This window comes from Abramis brama, assembly GCF_963993115.1.
Source record: "Abramis brama genome assembly, chromosome: 1".
Lineage (NCBI taxonomy): Eukaryota > Metazoa > Chordata > Actinopteri > Cypriniformes > Leuciscidae > Abramis > Abramis brama.
In genome coordinates this window covers 74,075,662-74,095,186 of record NC_139963.1, presented here as the reverse complement: position 1 = coordinate 74,095,186, position 19,525 = coordinate 74,075,662, and the positions used below count along the sequence as shown (strand labels likewise).

The 19,525-nt window shown below is 38.7% G+C and overlaps 2 protein-coding genes across 2 annotated transcripts in view; one reads left to right on the top strand and one right to left on the bottom strand.

Moving 5' to 3' along the window:
* LOC311095130 (uncharacterized protein) overlaps positions 1–19,525 on the top strand; it is a 467,684-nt gene that overhangs the window by 138,549 nt on the left and 309,610 nt on the right. The gene's annotated exons all lie outside the window — the stretch shown is intronic.
* On the bottom strand, positions 9,443–14,587 carry LOC311097815 (uncharacterized protein; the record flags this gene model as incomplete). Its single annotated transcript, XM_084137688.1, has 3 exons — positions 14,403–14,587; positions 12,613–13,636; positions 9,443–9,521 (listed from the first exon to the last, which is right to left on the bottom strand). Exons 1-3 carry the CDS (start codon positions 14,458–14,460, stop codon positions 9,443–9,445), a joined length of 1,161 nt encoding a protein of 386 aa, XP_083993814.1. The 5' UTR covers positions 14,461–14,587.

The window sequence follows — 19,525 nt, the reverse complement described above, 5'->3', positions numbered from 1 at the left end:
TACTGTTCATCATTCGCATAAAGCTGCCAGGGCTATTGCAAAGACCTTGTGGTAGCCTATTATACTCAAACAGGCCCATAGGCGTGGTAAAAGCAGTGAACTTACGATCGTCCTCATGCAGCGGCATATTGTAAAAACCTGATGTGAGGTCCATCGTACTGAATAGAGCGTTACCGCCAAGTGCCGCAAGGCAATCTGCCTGATGTGGAAGAGGGTGGGCATCCTTAAATGTTCTTCTGTTTAACCAACGGAAGTCAGTACAAACTCGAAGATCCCCATTCTTCTTCCACACCAAAACAAGTGGAGATGCATACTCACTGGTAGAACGACGGATGATCTCTTTTTCCTCCATCTCCGTCAGAACCTGGCGCAGCTTGTGGTATTGACTAGGGGCTACCCGCCTGAATGGAAGTCGAAATGGTCTGGGATCCGAAAGGTGGATTCTATGTACGAAGCCCGTAGCTTCTCCACAGTCAAGGTGATTTCTGGAAAAGATGTCTTCATAAGTCAAGATCAAACTGACTAATCGCTGCCTGTACTGGTCAGAGACATCACATGACTCTACATCAAGGTCCGACAGTCCCATGGATTTTAACCTTTCACTTGCAGATGTTGACTGGGCCCAGCAGTCGGACAAACCCATAGGGCAACTGACAAGAGGAGGTTTGACAGTATCCACACTATCGACGTCCTCAAGTGCGATGCAAGGATATAGATCAGCCAGTTTTGCATTACGTCTCAGCAGCACAAGCCTCCCTGACGTGTTGATCACCTTCAAAGGGACCCATCCGTCACTATGCAATGATGTGACAAGCCTGGCCACCATGACACCTCTGGGAATCGAATGAGAAGTGGTGGGCTCTGTCATGACAGCACTGCCTGGTGATGGAACAGCTGATTTGGATAGTCTCCCCCACACCAAATATTCACAACCAGGCTCGATAGAAACAGCCGAATTGCATCTCACTGTCCCAAGTTTCTCAGGCATGTCTTTTCCTCTCCAGCGATTTAGTCCGGCGAGCATGGACAAAAAGCTCTCACATTCAGGATCTTTTGATGGAGGGCCTGACACCGCTCTCCAAAAATCCTCACTCTGCTTAAAATGTCGTACAATATGTTTGATTACATTAGTTCCAATTATGAGTTCGTCATGTTGGCCGGGAACCACTAAGGTAGGTACAATCATTTTCAAGCCATAAACCTCCATGGTCAGATTTAAAACGGATTTAGGCTTGACACGAATTCCACCACAGCCCACAAGGACTACATCAGTGCTCAGCTCACTGCTTCCATCAACTACTCCTGCTTTTCTCAGCTTCATTTCAGCAGTGTCATTTAAGGTGCATGCCATTGATCCGCTGTCCAACATGGCTCCCATAGTCACTTTTCCTCCGATTTTCACAGGTGTATAAAAGAGGCTATCATGTCCCCCGACAACATGCGTGTTCTGATACACAATATTTAGTTCATCAACACTATTTTCAATCAATTGGCATACATCTTCACACTCTGTAATATATTGGGAGATGCAAGAATGACCCGTACTGCCTCCCTCCAAATACGGGTCTACAAGTTTCCCTCCATATTGTCCTGGGCAGAAGAATGTTTGGGACAATCACGTTTCGCATGTCCAGGTGAGAAGCATTCAAAACACAACTTATCTGTCATGCAGTGCGTCACGGTGCTGTGCTTGCTGTCACCGCATACACGACAGTTATTTCTGCCAAAGCGTCGCTGGAACCTCGAGCTGCCTCTGTGAGCCGGTACTTCGCGTGTCTGAACTCTATTCATCAGCTGCTCCAACATCTCCATCATACGTGAGAGTACCTGACTTTCAGGCTGCTGTGTATTCTGTGTCATGGTTTGGACAACAGGCAGGCTTGAAGCAGAACATGACCGACATTGAACAGTACTGGGCTCTGCTGAGAGCTCTGGCTGCTTAAATGTATTTGGCGCCAATGGAAAACTCGATGCATCCTGAATAGCAGACTGCGAAAAGCTGACGAGGTGATTATGCTCAGTATGCTCCTCATTAAGCACAGCTGAAGTGTGGCTCTTTACATACGCACCAGCACGACCCATGTATTCACTTTGATAGTCATCAATTCTGCTCTGTATGTCTTTAGCTCTCCACTCATGAATAGGTTTACATTTGAATACACTAGTCAAACCTGGGTCTGGACAGTGCTTGATGAACATCCGTGTCACCTCTTCACTCATATCAGCCAGCTGTTTTCCTTGCCTATGAAGGCCATCATTCGCCAGATCAGCAGCCTTGTTGATCCGAATCCAATAGTCTACTGGATTCTCTCCAGCTCTGGGAAGAGTAGCATAGAAATCGGCAAGAGGTAAGCAAGATGATGTCTCACTGAAATACTGTAGCAGAATATTATAAATCAGCTCAGGATTCTGCTTTACATCAAGCGTACAATTGCTACGCTGACTGATTTTAACAACATCTTTTGCTTTTCCTGCAAGCCTGCTCATAATTTCATCAGCTTGTTCTGAGATGGGACATTTCTGCTTTCTTATACAAGCTTTGGTTCTATCAACCCACTCGTTAACACAATACTTGTCAGATCTGTCACCACGAAACATGTCATGTTCTGACCCCACATGTACGGACACTTGTGGTACCATCATAGACATAGACTGTTCAGGCCTCGTCTTTGGTTGAGTGTGTTGGTCTAGGGAATCGCTCTGGCAGTTATTGCTTGCATTTACTAAGCCAGCTGAAAGCAGCCTGGAGACAATTGAATCTCCAATCTGTGTACCTAACTGGCCCATCATATCTGTGAGGTGACTAAGAGCATCCCTCTCAGTATTTGGTGTCGAAGTACAAGGGAACTCAGCTGTGGCACGACCAACAGGGGAACTATCTGTTGTTAAATGTAAACCACGACCCCCACTGTGGACATTGTGAGACCTTGACTGACCCACCCCTCTACTGGTACTTTCATTGAAAACACCATTCCCAGAAGCACCAATGAGCCAACCACCCCTCCCTCTGGGAAAGCCAGTGGCTTCCATGAATGACCTATCCATTTCGGTATCACAATCAATTTTTTTAGTCATAACTCAGTCACTGTTACTTACAAGCAATAAAGAAAATGATATATGTATTATAGACTTAAACAATGAAAACGATGGGACACTGAAACACAAAGTTCAAGATGGTAATATCAGTATAAGTGTGCTCAAAAGTCCATATTCAAACTGTGTAAAGTGATTGTCAGTCACTCAGCTGTGTAGCAAGTGTATGCGTTTACGGTCTTTATCCACGAAAAAGATCCAATCTGGGTACAACCACAGCCGATGAGCAGCAACCACGGTCGATCTGCGTCAGGCTGATCAGGGCGATCCAAAGGGTCACGGCACCAGTGTAACGATTGTTGTTCTCAATGTGACCTTTACACATCCCACACAACCATCACCAAATCGAAATGGACGACGCACACAGGACTCTGATTCTCTGATATCTTTATTCTCTGCAGCAATGATGATCGTATCTGGTGAAAACACTGAAGAATACATCGAAATGTATAAATTTACTGGGTGTAAACACTGCAGACATAAATTACCGCAGCAGTGTCAGCCATTTCTGCTGAACTACGGATAACTTGTAACAATTCCACATTAACAGAACAGTTAGTACATTTGAAAATCACATACCTGAAGAATACATCGAAATGTATAAATTTACTGGGTGTAAACACTGCAGACATAAATTACTGAAATAAAGAAAAACATAAAAACTCTCGTTGAGAGTAAATTAACTATTTAGTCATCCGGCGCTACATTAGCAGAAGCACATGTTAATTTCCTATATGAGACACAAGGCACAAAAATAATTACTCAACAAAGTTTCACTGGACATATAAACCCATCCAACGCAATGTATGTTTGTTGACAATCACTACAAACATTTACATCTCAAAGAACTCATATTAAATACACTTGTATCACATTTTAAACCCAATAAACAGAAGAGAAGAGAAGCACGCTCACCCGCAGCAGTGTCAGCCATTTCTGCTGAACTACGGTGCGCAATTGCGGACAAAATAACAAAAGTCTGCAGTATAATAACCACTAGGGGGCACTAAAACACCATTTGATGTAGCTTCCTTCTAATTTCATGTAATTAAACAATATGAATAACATTAGAATTAATGTTCTTTTTTTTAACTCTGTTACATTAACACAGGTTTAGTGTTTGGTGGGTTAGGGTTAGTCATTTTGAGGGATGCTGAAGTTTAAATCAATACTGATCAGAACAATTGACTAATATACTCAAGCTAATTTAAAATAAAGGATTCAGTTTTAACATAAGAGTTTTGTCCAATATTTGTACATATATTATTAAAATGTGTTAATTGTATAATATATACTGTGAAAAGTTGGCTTGAAACTCAACATTAATAAAACTAAGATCATGGCATCCAGTGGTCTTCAAGATCACTGCAGATGGAGACTGTCGCCATGAGATTAAGACACTTGCTGCTTGGAAGGAAAACTATGAAACGCTATCGAGGGAAGAATCGAGACGGCGCCGCTGTTTTGGAGGTGACTTGTCTATTTTTAAAGATAGTTAAGTGTACTACTCTAATGATGTTAACAGTTTCAAACTACAACTGCTAAAACTTGAAATGGACACCGCTGTGCTTTATGCCCTCCTAAATAAAATAATTTGCTAAACTTTCTAAAATAATTTGCTAGTTTTCTTGGGGACATCATATCATACTTTGATAAAGTAATAATTCTTGGAGATTTCAACATTCATGTGCGCAGCCCCGTCAAACACATTTGTGGATTAATTTACTAGTGATTTTGGTATTTCAGATCACAAGCCTATCTTGTTCTCTATCCCTTTTAAAACAGATATGGTGAACACTGTTAAACCGGAGGTGGTTTTCCTGCAGTGTTTAGTGAGATTGCTGGAGTAAATACTCCATGATCTGAGTGCTGCTGAACACCTCAGCCGGTTTAACACTGCTTGCACCAATATTTTAGATGAAGTGGCCCCCTTTAAAGGTTGTTCAGTGATTTCAGGCCCAAAAAAAAAAAAGATCACATTCATCTAATCTTTCCTAACGACCCACTAGTTGCCCGCCCCATAAGCATGCCATCAAAAAACGCGTCTCTGTAGGCAGCCTAGGCTCTGAGATCTGCACACAAAAACAATTGGTTTCACCAACCACTCAAAACCAAAACAAATAGTGTTCCAACCAATCACCGACAGGGGGAGGGTGTTGTGAGGTTTTGAGCCAGCTTCTTCTTCAGCTCTGACTTCGCGGGCAGCCGTGCACGAGCACAAAACCTCACAACACCCTCCCCCTGTCGGTGATTGGTTGGAATCTATCTGGAGCTCTGAGGAGTGGAGGCTTCAGCATACGGCCCTTTACTCTCTTTAGCGAGAGGAAACCACCTCACCTAGGATGATCTCTCTGAAGGCCATACGCTTGAATCGTTCTTGAGCCACCAAACACTGCTGTCGTGCAAATGAGCGGCCAGAACGCATTAAAAGTTTTTTTTTTTTTTTTTTTTTTCAGTGAGAACGGTGTGGTGTTAGCGGCCCCTAAGTTAATAACTAATGATCTCTGCAATGAAAGTGAATAAATCAAAAACTAACTTTAGATGGACAATAACTTTATTCTAGAGCTGCGGTAAAGAAAAAAATCTGTTACTGTATTCTCCTACTATCACTGTAAAGCTGCTTAAAAACAATCTATATTGCCAAAAGCCCTGTATAAATGAAGATGACTTGACTCTTGAACGCTTGCCTTATCAACAGCTTATGGTGGTGTCAGGGCGTCACAATAACCTTCCCTAACCAATGGGAGCTTCAGGGCCACAGTCAAATTGCCCCCTTTATTTTTATCTTTGAAAAGTCTTTGAGAAATATCCCCTTATTTCCCCTTCTATAGGGAGTGAGGTCCCTATAATCTTCCACAGTGTTGAAATGAAAGCTCAACCTGTGACTTGAAGAGCAGAGGCCTTGATGTATAAGGGGCCTGCCATACTCTTACAGCCTGAAAGGGTGAACTCGCTGCCAAGCCCGGCGCCAGATGATGGGCGCAGACTCAGATCGCGCGGTATACAAAGGAGATGCTAAGAAGTTCAGATGGCGAGACCAGGGCATCAAAGCCCTTCTCTTTCTCCCCAGTGTCCGCCAGGTTCACCTACAGGTGTCTCTCCACTGCCACCGTCGCCGCCAGAGACATCTGTGCCAATCGCGGAGGCACGAAGAAGGAAAAATAAAGAAACTGAAACCTGTATTCAGGACTGTTTCGATTTTGTGTTTGGGAACACTGTTTTTTATCTTTAATAAAAAGAAATGAATACTTTTATTTAGCAGCCATATCACCCTGTAGCCCAAGACTCCACTGAAGCCTGGTCAGTACCTGGATGGGAGACTCCTGGGAAAACCAGGGGCTCGTTCTTCGTACGTTGCTTATTACATCCGAGATCAAATGACACATCCAAGATGATTTCATCGTGCTAATCATAATCCGGCTAATTGAGTTCTTCGAACACACTTGCCGGATATGATTAGTATCGCTGGATTGAGTTATCTGAGATAACTGCGCGTTCATGCGCTGGCTTAAAAGGGGATATGTATCGATAGTAGAAACATTGATCAGCAACGCTGCTATTGGCTGTTCAGCATGGCCAAAGAGCGCGCTCAGTTGTTCTCCTCAGCAGAGCAAGAACTAATAGTCGAAGTTTATTCGAAATTTTAATGTTTAATCAAAACGCCAGGGAACACCTCAAAGTCTGCAAAAGCCAGGAGAGAGGGCTGGCAAAAAGTAGCAGACAATTTAAATCCGTTAGAAGTGGCCATGTTATGTTTTTTATCACTTATTAGCCTATATTTTTGTATTTTAATAATTGCATAATTATTTTGTTCATTGTAATGTCAGTCACCACACTAGAACATGGGAACAAATAAAAGTGAAGTACAAAATATTCTACATGGTAATTTTTTGTTATATAATAGTCTCTTCTCTTCTATAAAAGCACTGTTAAATACATGGTTGTCTGTTTATAAAAGCAACCAAGAAAAAGGCTGAAAAAAAAGAAAATATCTTAGTAGCCTACACTGTAAAAAATTTTGCTGCATTAAATTAAGGCTGTATAGTCATTTCAACTGTTAAATCTTGAGCAATGATGAATTGCTTTGACTTGTGAAAGTGAAAACTGATAAACTTATGTTAATGTAAAGCTATTTATTGAAGACGAGTTCAAAAAGAGTTATTGATCACATTTTTCCCAAGTGTAATTCATTGTAATGACATTGTGTTTTCCTCTTTTGTGCACTTTTACATAATACACCAACACTTGTTAACTTAAGTGGACATTTTCTAACTTTCCAAAGGAAAGAAAGTATTAGACTTTGTAATGTCCATTTGTTTCCATTGCACTGGACAGTGAATAAACCCTCTCAGATAACTGTCATATGGAGGAACTAGCCTACCTACAAGTGCATAAATAACTTTACTTAATTTATACTTGTATGCTTTATGTCTGCAATATAAGTTGCAGGATTCCACGTCTACAGAAAGGCCTACAGAAGAGTCTGCACAGACAGAGGAGACATAGGCCTACAGGTGGCCAGTGTATAGACAACTTTTCCTTTTTATTTGTTGCATGAGGCATGTGTCTAATATCTCTTGTTGCAGGCACTTGACCACTGGCTTTTCTTTACAAAGAACAATTGAAATAAAACTCAAGGAACTAAGCATATTTGTCTTTTATTAAACATTTAATGAAAAGTGTTCAGCATAAGTGTATGTAATACAGTGAGCTTGATATTTAATTGTGGAACTTTCCTTACCACTTTCAAATAATGTGCATAAATGTGAATCTCTGCAAATTCTTAAGTCATGCACAGATCCTGGCCATTTTGCTTTCACATTTGTGATATGGAAGATTTGTCAACTGCCTTTTTTTTTATTTGATATAATATTATTAATCTGGAATATTAAGAATCACAATAGTAATTGGGCTGCACATTTACATTGGGAACCCCCTTTCTGTTCTAATAATCCCCTTCATTGAGGCCTTGATGGCAGTCTAGCATAAGCCTGAGTGACATATACTGTAATCAGCATGGTCATGATTGCATGATCTTCATAAAAAAATATTTAAATAGTCTAATAAATAGTATAGTCTAATAAATAAAAACAACTTAAAAAAAACTGCTTTACAACTTTGGGTCTAAAGTGGCTTGGAAATGCCACAAAAAAAAAAAAAACTAAAACTGTTTTTTAAACCTAAAAGCGCCAGGTAAACTCCGAATGACACGACAGACAGCACTTTCCATCAAGTTCTCCGCATCTCCAATAGTGTAAAGGAAAGAGCCACTCGCAAATAATCTTAGGGTACAGTTTGTGCTGTAGTTAAAGCCCGACTCCGACAAGTCGAAAATAAATGTGCGTTTCCAACAAATTAATAATGTAAACGACAATCTCACGAGTCACGAAAAAAAAAAAAAAAAAAAATTATATATATATATATATATATATATATCAGAAAGTGCACTATCGCGCTGCGCTGGACTTCCCGTATCAGCTCCGTTTATGAGCCGGGATCTAATCCTGTTAACATGAAATAAGCGGCTCCCGAGCAGGTTTAAGATTGCGCTCCTGTTGCTATGACAGCAAGTCCAGGATGAGCTTTCGAAGAACCAAACAATCCAAGATCATGCCAAATCGTCAACAATCAAATCCAGCTAACTGAGTTAGCGACGTACGAAGAACGGGCCCCTGGTCCCTGCCTGTTTTGTTTGTTTCTTTGTTTTGACTGCCTGTCTGTGTATGACCCTTGCCTGTACATTGGATTATGCCTCTGAATTGCCCTCAAATAAAGCTGCGTTTGGATCTAAATCTTCTTGTCTCGGAGCAGATCGTAACAGTAAATCACTGTTGCCAGTAATTTACTGTTAATTGTACAGTTATTTACTGTAATCTACAGAACAGTACTGTAAAAATGCACTAAAACTCGAGTTAACTCATTTCACATGCAGAAACCGACTGTCTTAAATTAACCAACTGTCATTTAAATGTATTAAGTAAAATTTATAATGCATAAAGTGAGCAAAGTATTACTGTGAACTTATTTCATTTGAAACCACAAATTTTTGGGGGAAAATAAAGAGATTTCGACTGGACCAGCAACACAGTCACTCTATTTAAATAAAGCAACATGCAGCATATCAACAATATTTCTAGATCTTCTCCTGGACTGAAGCACAGGCTCTACTCTTCAGCTCAATGGTGACCCAAAAACATAATTTTACAGTAAAATACTGGCAACAGTAGCCCCGTTTACATGCACAATTTTTTGCTATTCTGATTGAGATCATTCTGATTGACGGATTCCGGTTGACTGTTTACATGGGATGTTATCTAAACCGATCTGGTGTTTACATGTGCTGACACTTTCAATCAAAATCATTTTCTGGCATGCGCACACAGCTTGTCTGCCGGATCTGGAAGCTCATTATTTCCACGTTTTCAATCCTGTCAAGATGGTGCATCACTTAATTGTCACATTAGTTGTAGGCATTAGCTGCGTTTCCACTGTCGGGCCAGTGTGAGCCATAAACGGGCCGTGCCAGGCTAATAACCTCGGGCACGTAACTTGCACCATGCCCAAAATCTGCTGCGTTTCCAGAAGCTCCACAGCGATTCACTAAAACACGCCCGTAACACGCCTCTCTGGAACAACGTCACACTAACCCATCATTTCACCAACAAAATGGAAGTTTTATTGTGTATTGTTCTTTGTTTATTATTGTCTTGTTTTGTATTTGCATCAGTTTTTCATCCTCAAACTCATATCACACTCATTATAGCATATAATTACATATCATTATTGTTAAAAAAAGAAGAAAAAAAGGAAGTTTTATCAGAAAACTGATCAGAAAGAAATCACTGGAAACAGCGTAAAACAAGAGCGACTGTTTGCTGGCATTTTTGTTGTTTAAATGAATATTTAAAACCCAAGAATAGATGTTTTACCACAGGTTTACAATAAAAAGCGATACATTAATCATAATGAATTAATTTGTGTCAAAATTGCACATTAGTCACACAGAAATAAAGTGGTTTACCGTTTATGACGTTTGTGAACGTTCACAAAAGAAAGAGGACACACAACTTATTCGCGTCTGTTTCTGTTTATTTGGTAGCCTAGTAACAGGACGTATTTACATCACATTTAGAAAGAATGTTAATTTCTACAAATATGCCACCAAAAATATGACCTGAGGAGTCATGACCTGAGGAGGCACTCTCTCCCAGAAGGATACAGTTATATTTTCAGTCAGAGAAAAAGAGGATAGTCCGAGACATAGGCTATACTGACAGATAAAATAAAAACAGGATTAACTGTTATGATTTGTCTGATTTCTTCAAGCGTACATATTTACCATGTTTACTATGGTAATCGTAGCGTGCATAGTTTTTTTGCATCGGGTATAAATATTCCTACCTTATACGGTGATCAGAATCCACATCGGATCACAAACAGAAGGCATTATGTTAGCTGACAGAATTATCTGGCGCAAAAACCAGGCATGCGCAGAAAGACGTACGCTCAAAGTAATCGGATCAGCTCGTTTACATGGTGTAATCTTTCGTTTGATCGTTCATGAAAAGGTTTATTCCACCCCCTTAAGCTCAATGTTAAAATTGACCGGAGTTCTCCTTTAAAGGGTAACTCTTGCCAAAATCGAACCTAGGCTCTTTTTGTTAATCTACTCGAGTCAAACATTCGTGCAAAAGCATTTAAATGGAAACTCCTCTTTTAAGTTTGACCGTATTTTTGTTTTCGGTCAAAATGCCTTTTGAATGGGAGTGAATTGGGCACAACAACGAGAGCATCAAAATCACTATTTTTAAAACACTAAGGAGGCTCAAAACAACATGAAACTGTGCTTGAAGTATCACCAGGGGCTCTACATATGAACTAGAGCATTGACAACATTGTTTGTGTGCACAAAGTTTGCTAAAAAGAAAGGTTTTGTACGACTTACACAGAAGAGACTTTGTTTCTCAGCACATGAAAATAAACTACTTACCGGGATCTACTACTAATAGTAAACTTGTAAGTGTACTATTTTAATACCGCTTGGGACTAAATTGGCCCACTTGAAGTATATAAAAGTATATGTTTAAGTGTACTATAAGTGTAACAGTAGTAAACTTTAAGTGCACAACTAGTTCATAATTATGTTTCTCATTTGTACTGCAAGTGAACTCATGAGTATACTAGTAGTTTACTATTTTAATACTTGTAGCAACTTTGAAGTATACTCTCAGTAAACTACTAGTTTAGTAGTTTTATACTACAAGTTTTCTTTAAGTGAACTTAACATCATACTTAGTTTACCATTTATATATTATTTTTGCTCTTTTAGTTGCAACATTTTCAACAAAATAGTTGAGAAAATCAAATTTTTGTCAAAGATCAGATTCAGAACGATGATCAAACACAGATGGAGTAGATCGAGTTCAACACCCCCACAGCTTCAGTCGTTTTCTCTTCATGGGTTACGCTTCATTTCATTTGGAAACATTAACCAGTTTTGATTTACAAGCTGTTTAATGTTTGATGATCACATTATTTTACATTTGAGTGAGCATTGATCACTTGTTTCAGCTTCTTCTTCTCCTGTGTTTTGATCCGGAGATTCAGTACGATGTCATATAGCGCCCCCTACCGTATAACAGTGAAAACATGGATGGCTGGAAAATTCAGTCAATGGTGGGGAAAAGTTTAATTAAAGTAAATTCCTATGTACACCTGTGGATTAGCCTACACAAAAATTCAGATATGCACAATTAGAAACATATCTGTTTTATATCAATATTTTAATCAATATTTTCAAACAAAGTTTCATAAGACTGTATATGAAAAACGATGTAATAGGCTACTCGATCAAAAGAGTTAACACAACTACAAGCCAAGTATACTTTGAATAATTAAACTTTTAAGTATATCTCGATCAAAAGATTGAGTACAAGTACTGGTCAAATATTCTTAGACTTTTCTGTCAGTATAAGTCAAGTACACTTAAGTGTAATTAAGTATATTTCTGAGAAGTACATAAAAAGTAGACTGAAAGTATACTTTCTTATTTGTAGTTTAAAAGAAGTATACTAATAGCACACTTGAATAAACTTCTTTTTCGTAAGGGCAGTGTGGATCCTCTCATGTGATCTCAGATTTTCTGACACGCTGTATCTCTTATCACAGTGTGAACACTTGTAAGGTTTTTCTCCAGTGTGGATCCTCTCATGTTTTATCAGAGTTGATGACTGACTAAATCTCTTGTCACAGTGTGAACACTTGTAAGGTTTTTCTCCAGTGTGAATTCTCTGGTGCTGTTTTAAATTGTACGCTGTAGTAAAAGTCTTCTCACACTCAAAGCACATGTACTCTCTCACACCAGTGTGTATTTTCTCATGTTTATGTAAATTAGGTAGCAGTGAAAAACTCTTTCCACACACAGAACATGAATGCGGCTTCTCCTTCATATGAACTGTCAGGTGTGACTTCAGGTGTGATGACCTAAGAAATGTTTTGCCGCATTGATCACATGTGAACGTCTTCTCTCCGGTGTGGATCATCATGTGAACCTTAAGGGATGATGATCGACTGAAACTCTTTCCACATTGATCACATGAGAACGGCTTCTCTCCGGTGTGGATCCTCATGTGAATCTCAAGACTTTGTTTGGTTGTGAGACTCTTTCCACACTGAGTGCAGGTGAAAGATTTCTTGGCTCTTCTTTTCTTTAAAAATGTCTGTTTAGTCTTTGAGCGACTCAAAGGTTTTTCTCCAGGTTGGACATGATGTTCCTCCTCCACTTCACTCAGTTCTTCACTCTCCTCCTTCACTTCACTCAGTTCTTCACTCTCCTCCTTCACTTCACTCAGTTCTTCACTCTCCTCCTCCACTTCACTCAGTTCTTCACTCTCCTCCTTCACTTCACTCAGTTCTTCACTCTCCTCCTTCACTTCACTCAGTTCTTCTCTCTCCTCCTTCACTTCACTCAGTTCTTCACTCTCCTCCTTCACTTCACTCAGTTCTTCTCTCTCCTCCTTCACTTCACTCAGTTCTTCAGTCTCCTCCTTCACTTCACTCAGTTCTTCACTCTCCTCCTTCACTTCACTCAGTTCTTCTCTCTCCTCCTTCACTTCACTCAGTTCTTCACTCTCCTCCTCCACTTCACTCAGTTCTTCACTCTCCTCCTCCACTTCACTCAGTTCTTCTCTCTCCTCCTTCACTTCACTCAGTTCTTCACTCTCCTCCTTCACTTCACTCAGTTCTTCACTCTCCTCCTCCACTTCACTCAGTTCTTCTCTCTCCTCCTTCACTTCACTCAGTTCTTCTCTCTCCTCCTCCACTTCACTCAGTTCTTCACTCTCCTCCTTCACTTCACTCAGTTCTTCTCTCTCCTCCTTCACTTCACTCAGTTCTTCACTCTCTTCCTTCACTTCACTCAGTTCTTCTCTCTCCTCCTTCACTTCACTCAGTTCTTCACTCTCCTCCTTCACTTCACTCAGTTCTTCACTCTCTTCCTTCACTTCACTCAGTTCTTCACTCTCCTCGCTCTCTTCCATCGGGTCTGACAGGAAAGAAAAAATATTATTATTTGTTATATGTTAAATTTATTTCCGTCATTTCACGGCCGTTGCAGTGTCTGTAGAAACTTCACAAGCTCAAAGTGTAGAGTGGCTGCGGCTTTAACTATTTTTAAAGTAATTATTTGTATTAGCTTTAACTGTGTCCTACATGTTTCACTCAACCCTGTTACTCCTGACATGATTTTCCTCCTTTTAAAAACACAGCATTTCTTAAAACACACAGGAAGTGACATCATCTGGGCACTTTCTACAGCATGATGGGAAGACAAGAAAATAATCTCAATCCACTGTCTCAGTTTTTACACAAACTGTAGCATTGACTGTATTCATCAACCCTGTTATCAAAGTTACTGTAAGAAGAATCTCTATAACTATGAATAACTTGTATGATATTTTACAAATACAACTTTATCAGTAACTTGGTGTTTACTGACTATTCCTAAAAATATATATTTTGTAAACCTTGTTGAAAATGCCTAAAATTCTGGTAACATTGTTGCTACTTGGGAACCAGATATAAAATAAATGTAAAATAAAACAGTTAAAACAGTATTTAGCCTGATCTGATGTTGACAATCAATATAAAAATGTTTTAAACCTCCCTTTACTGACCATTTGTTGAAGAAAACCCAGAACATTCTGTACCGTTTCATAGTTGAACTGTTTATCTAAATGAGAAGAAGTGCTTGAATGTTTCTAACATGAATGTTCTTCAGCATCATGAATGAATGAAGAATAAACACCAACCTCTTTGTTCTTCAGGATCTTCAGTGTGTTTCATTCTGCAGGGTTCTGGATCACTCATGTTCTCACTGTGCTCTTTAATAAACTCAGTCTTTGCAGATTTCAGCTCTTCCTGATGCTCTGATGCTTGTCTTCACTTGCAGCTGATGGGAATTTACAGCATTTATTGGAGAATTGCAGTGGGAGGAGCTTCACTGATGATGTGATTGTAGTGGGAGGAGCTTCACTGATGATGTGCTTACAGTGGGAGGAGCTTCACTGATGATGTGAATGTAGTGTGAAGAGTTGATCTGCCAAAATCAAAAATATATAAGTTACTGAGTTTGTTTTTATGCTCATGGACATCAGAATATAATAATGCAAATTCTTCCAAATATAAATAATGGTAAGAAAAACAGTTGAAAGCATAAACAGAAATAAACATAGGCTACTGTTAGATTGAACGAACAATGCCAAACCCAGCGCTGAGGGAGAAAAGGTTTCTCTCAAGTTTATAAGCATCTTTGTCTCAGAAGATATATCAAGAATATGAGGGGAGTTACAGCGAGTTAACCAATAAGATAGTGTATACTTTACGTCATATTTGAATAAGATACATTGAATAACAAGGTCATATATGGTCAGTTTCTGGCTATCCTACCACATGTACATTTGTAGCCTGGAGGACCCTTATACTGTGTTCATAATAGAGAGAATAGGAGACAGTGCCTTCTTACAGAACAAAGAAATACGCTTTTGCTGAGACTACCATACTAGTATTTCTTAAAGCTACATATAGTAGGCAACAAATCCCCTCAGTCTGCTGACACCAATGAAATGAGCTTTAAGTGTCAATTTACAGGAGATCTGAAGACATCAGCATAATAAATGAGGTGAAAACAGGAACTATTGTCATGAAATAAAGAGTGTTTTCAGCAGATCTGTTAATATTGATGAGCCTCAGACTATCAACACTCATTCAACAAGCCATTCAGGATCATCAGCAGATCATCTCACTTTATTCTGAGTGTTTGCTGTTAGAAACACATTATTTGAGTCAGGATACATGACAAAAGCCTGTAAAACTGCTCTACTGAAAGATATCTCACAGTGTAACATAAATCATCAATAATAAAACAAAATAATTCAATAACCTCTCTTTATGAACCTCTTCAGGCAAATAACTACAACAACATCATATGTGAATCTAAATATAGTTTGACTTTATAATAACTATTAATTGCAATAAAGTAATTCCATCATTTACATGTTACATATTCATGTACAGAAAATGACAATGATCACACAACTCTTAAAAATAAAGAAAATGTAAAGTTTCCTGTGTCATATTTAATTAATATTCATATTCCCATGCATGTATTCACCTTATTTTCCACGACAACAAGGGTGACGCCATTACGTTAGTTTCTAGACGTAATTCTATAGTTGTAACGGTAAATATGTAACACAATGTAAAGTGATCGGAATGTTGTGGTGTACTTTACTATTTACACCCACCACCACCTAAAGACGAGGAGCACCTGAGGCAATGGCGGAAGGCGCTAAACTTGAAGTGCTCACCCAAGCGCTCTTATGTGTGTTGACTGTGTTCGTACCATTTTATGGACGGGGAGCCGACTGACGAACACCCTTACCCAGAGTAAAGGCTCGGCTACGATGTTCTGGTATAAAGAAGTCCCGCCGGGTGCTAAACAGGTTGTCAGATTCAGGTAAGCTAATTTACCTAACTGTTGTTGCCTAACTTACCTATCTATGTGCTTGTTAGCCTAACGTTAGATTCGTGAAGTCCGTGCATTACATGCAGGAAAGCAAGTCTCAAGTCTTAACCTTCAAGTCTCAAGCAAGTCCGAGTCAATTTTGTGAAAAGCAAGTCAAGTCAAGTCAAGTCAAGTCAAGTCAAGTCACTGCTTTATGTCAAGCAAGTCAAGTCAAGTCGTAGCTTGGGTCACAAGTCACTGGCAAGTCATACAAACGTTTGATGATTTCACTGAATTTATATATTAAAATAAGTTAAAACTACATAAGCTGTGGACTATGGTTTTATTTGCAACATTTTTTTTTAAATATGCATTTCCACATAGCCTACAGCTGAGTGGTTACTACAATAAAAAAAAATAAAAAAAAATAAAAAATCAAACTACATAGCCTAAAATGTAAATGTAACTGAAATTAGGCTAACATTAAAGCATGAAAAATAAATATGCCTCAAACATTGCAGAAGACCATTAAAAGGTATTAAACAATTCACAATTCAAGTATAATGGTTCCTATGCCACCAAATGGCATTCTTCAAACTGGCATCCCCTTTATGGAACATGAACACATCCCAACAAGTTAGATCTATCCTTTTAAAAAAAAGAATAACAAGAAAAAAACAATAATAATTGAATTGACACAAAACTTACACCTGTCAATCAGGTGGATTGACTATTGTACATTATTAATCTGTGCGAGTGAGTGATTTATTAATATTTGTGAATGAATGTGTGTGCATGTGTATGTGTGAAAAGTGTATTGTTTGCATGTCTATGGTTGTGTTTGTGTGTGTGTGTGTGTGAGTGTGTGTGAGAGAGAGAGAGAGAGAGAGGTGATTTGATTGAGTGTGATTGATTCATTAATATTTGTGAGTGAATGTGTGTGCGTGTGTATGAGTGAAGAGTGTATTGTTTGTTTGCATGTGTGCATGGTTGTGCTTGCAAGTTTGAATTTTTGTTTTGTTTATTTGTGTATGCATGGTTCGGTTCGAAAGTCTGTATGTTTTTTTTCTTTGTGTGTAGGTGTCTTTTCACAATCTTTTAGTGGTATTAACTAGCGATTTCTTTTTACTTATATGCCCAATATACTAGCGTTATAAGCTAAACAGTTTTTAGAGATAAAACTCTTTACATTCGATTATCATGAAAACAAATCCCAGAGAACGGTAGACTGTATAATGCATTATTAATTATTATTAAATTACAGTTACATTTTTTTTTATATTTCTTCTAACATTCAAGTCAACCCTGGGATAGCAGACTATATTGGTAGCATATAACTAGACAGTACAAAGGGATGCATGCAGGTAAGAAAAACTGGAATATGGCATATTTTAACATATTTTAACCCGATTTTCATTTTCATTTTCAAGAAAATATTTTTTCTCTGTGCTTTTGTATGTAAGGGATTATTCAGATCATAAAAAAAAATCATTAATCCACTCGAATATTATTAAAAATATATAGAAAGCCTTTATTTTATCATGGCTTTAATATTTTAAAATCAGGTGACAAGTACTTGCACAACAATGCGTTGTGGCTAATGAGCCTTTGTCAGGGTGTGTGACCAAAACCCCTTTCACACAGAGATTCCGGAAAATACACGGATAAAGTGACCCAAGATTTGACCCGGGTTCGTTTGATTTAGGTTCATTCACACTGCCAGTCTAGCAGTGCCAGTGATTTCCCGGAATCAGGGATTGTTCACACACAACCCGTAAAGACATGTAATGTCTTAGCAGCGTCTTAAGTTTGCTTATGAGCTGCGACTACGCTTGTGCATTTTTTTTTTCTCTGATTCGATCATAAACTTGCGCATTACGTACCGTTTCACAGCAGGCGAACGATCCCGCGCTTCAGCGTCATCACTACGACACTGCATTATTACGGCTTTTGTTCACACAGCGCGCGTTCCTGCTGCGTCACGTGATTGTTGCGGTGCGTTCAAATACAGATATTTATTTTTAAAAAGGCAAGTTATTTCGAGTCATTTACCTCAAGTCCGAGTCAAGTCTCAAGTCATGAATATCAAGTCAAAGTCAAGTCAAGTCTTTTATTAATATTTGTCAAGCAAGTCTCAAGTCCTAAAATTTGCGACTTAAGTCTGACTCGAGTCAAGTCATATGACTCGAGTCCCCCATCTCTGCCGAAACGTAAGTATCGGGGGGACCAATCCAGGTGCAGCTGTGCGTAAGATGCTACGTAAAGTGGCCACTAATGAAGTCATGGGTGCCTACAGCATGAGAGGAAAGAAAACTAAAATGGCATTCCAGGAGCTTAGGATTTGCTCTCTTATTATTGGAAAGTTTAATTCCATAATCCTTTAAAAAAAATTGATTGTCAATTAAAGTAGTAACAATTCGGAGTTGATTTGTTTGAAGTTGTTTGATCAGATTATTTCATCTAATTTTTAGGAGCAACACAGAGGAACTTCAAAACAATGAAGTCTACTGAAGTGGAAGATCTTATCTCACAGGCCCTGAAATTCGCTCCACACAGGAATTTGAAATGGTAAACACATTGTATTTGTTTAATAAAGATACAGACACTGTTGAATCCAGTGTAAAGACTCCCAACATGAAACAAGACATCAGACAAGACATCAGCTCACACAAACACCAGACATTACGGTCTGTCACAAAACCAAGAAATAAACTAGACCCAACCCTGTGACACAACCCTGACAGTATTTAAATGCATTTTGAAATTACTATATTAACTATGTCAGTGATACTACTGTGACTAACAGTGAAGCCTACATGCAGCGTTTCACAAAAGCATCGTAAGAGTGCGTAATCTTAATATTACGGTCTGTTTCCCAGAAGCATATCGTTCCAATAAAATGGCTTTTTGTTGTTGCAAAAAACCCTTTTAGCGTAAATAATCTATTGCTATTTGCAGTTAATGTAAACCGTATCTATTTGATATACTTTATGTAAATGGCATCTAGCGCTAATTTTTATCTCGCTGCTCGCTGGCATCTATATTTGACAAAAAACGCCCCTTTGAATACCCTCTTCAACAGTGACATCTAGCGGTAAACTGTTATTACGTTATAATTGAGGTACTAGGCAATGGCAATGACTGATTAAAACAAGAATATAAATTTTCTTTGTTATAATATTACTATTCTTTGTTGTATTTACAGATGATTGTGGTGAAGGTGGAAGAGGCTTTCAAGTGCATGATCTACTATTACACTAATAATAAAATGTTTGAAGTAGTTAGTTAGTTTATATTTACATGTATTTTCACCCTAAGTGACAAGTTTTTTTTTTTTTGCACTGTGTTGAGTTCTCTTTATAAATATAAAGTGTATCTTTGTTACTGTTTTTAGGTATGGTGTAAATTTAGTTTGTTTTTGTTTTGCTT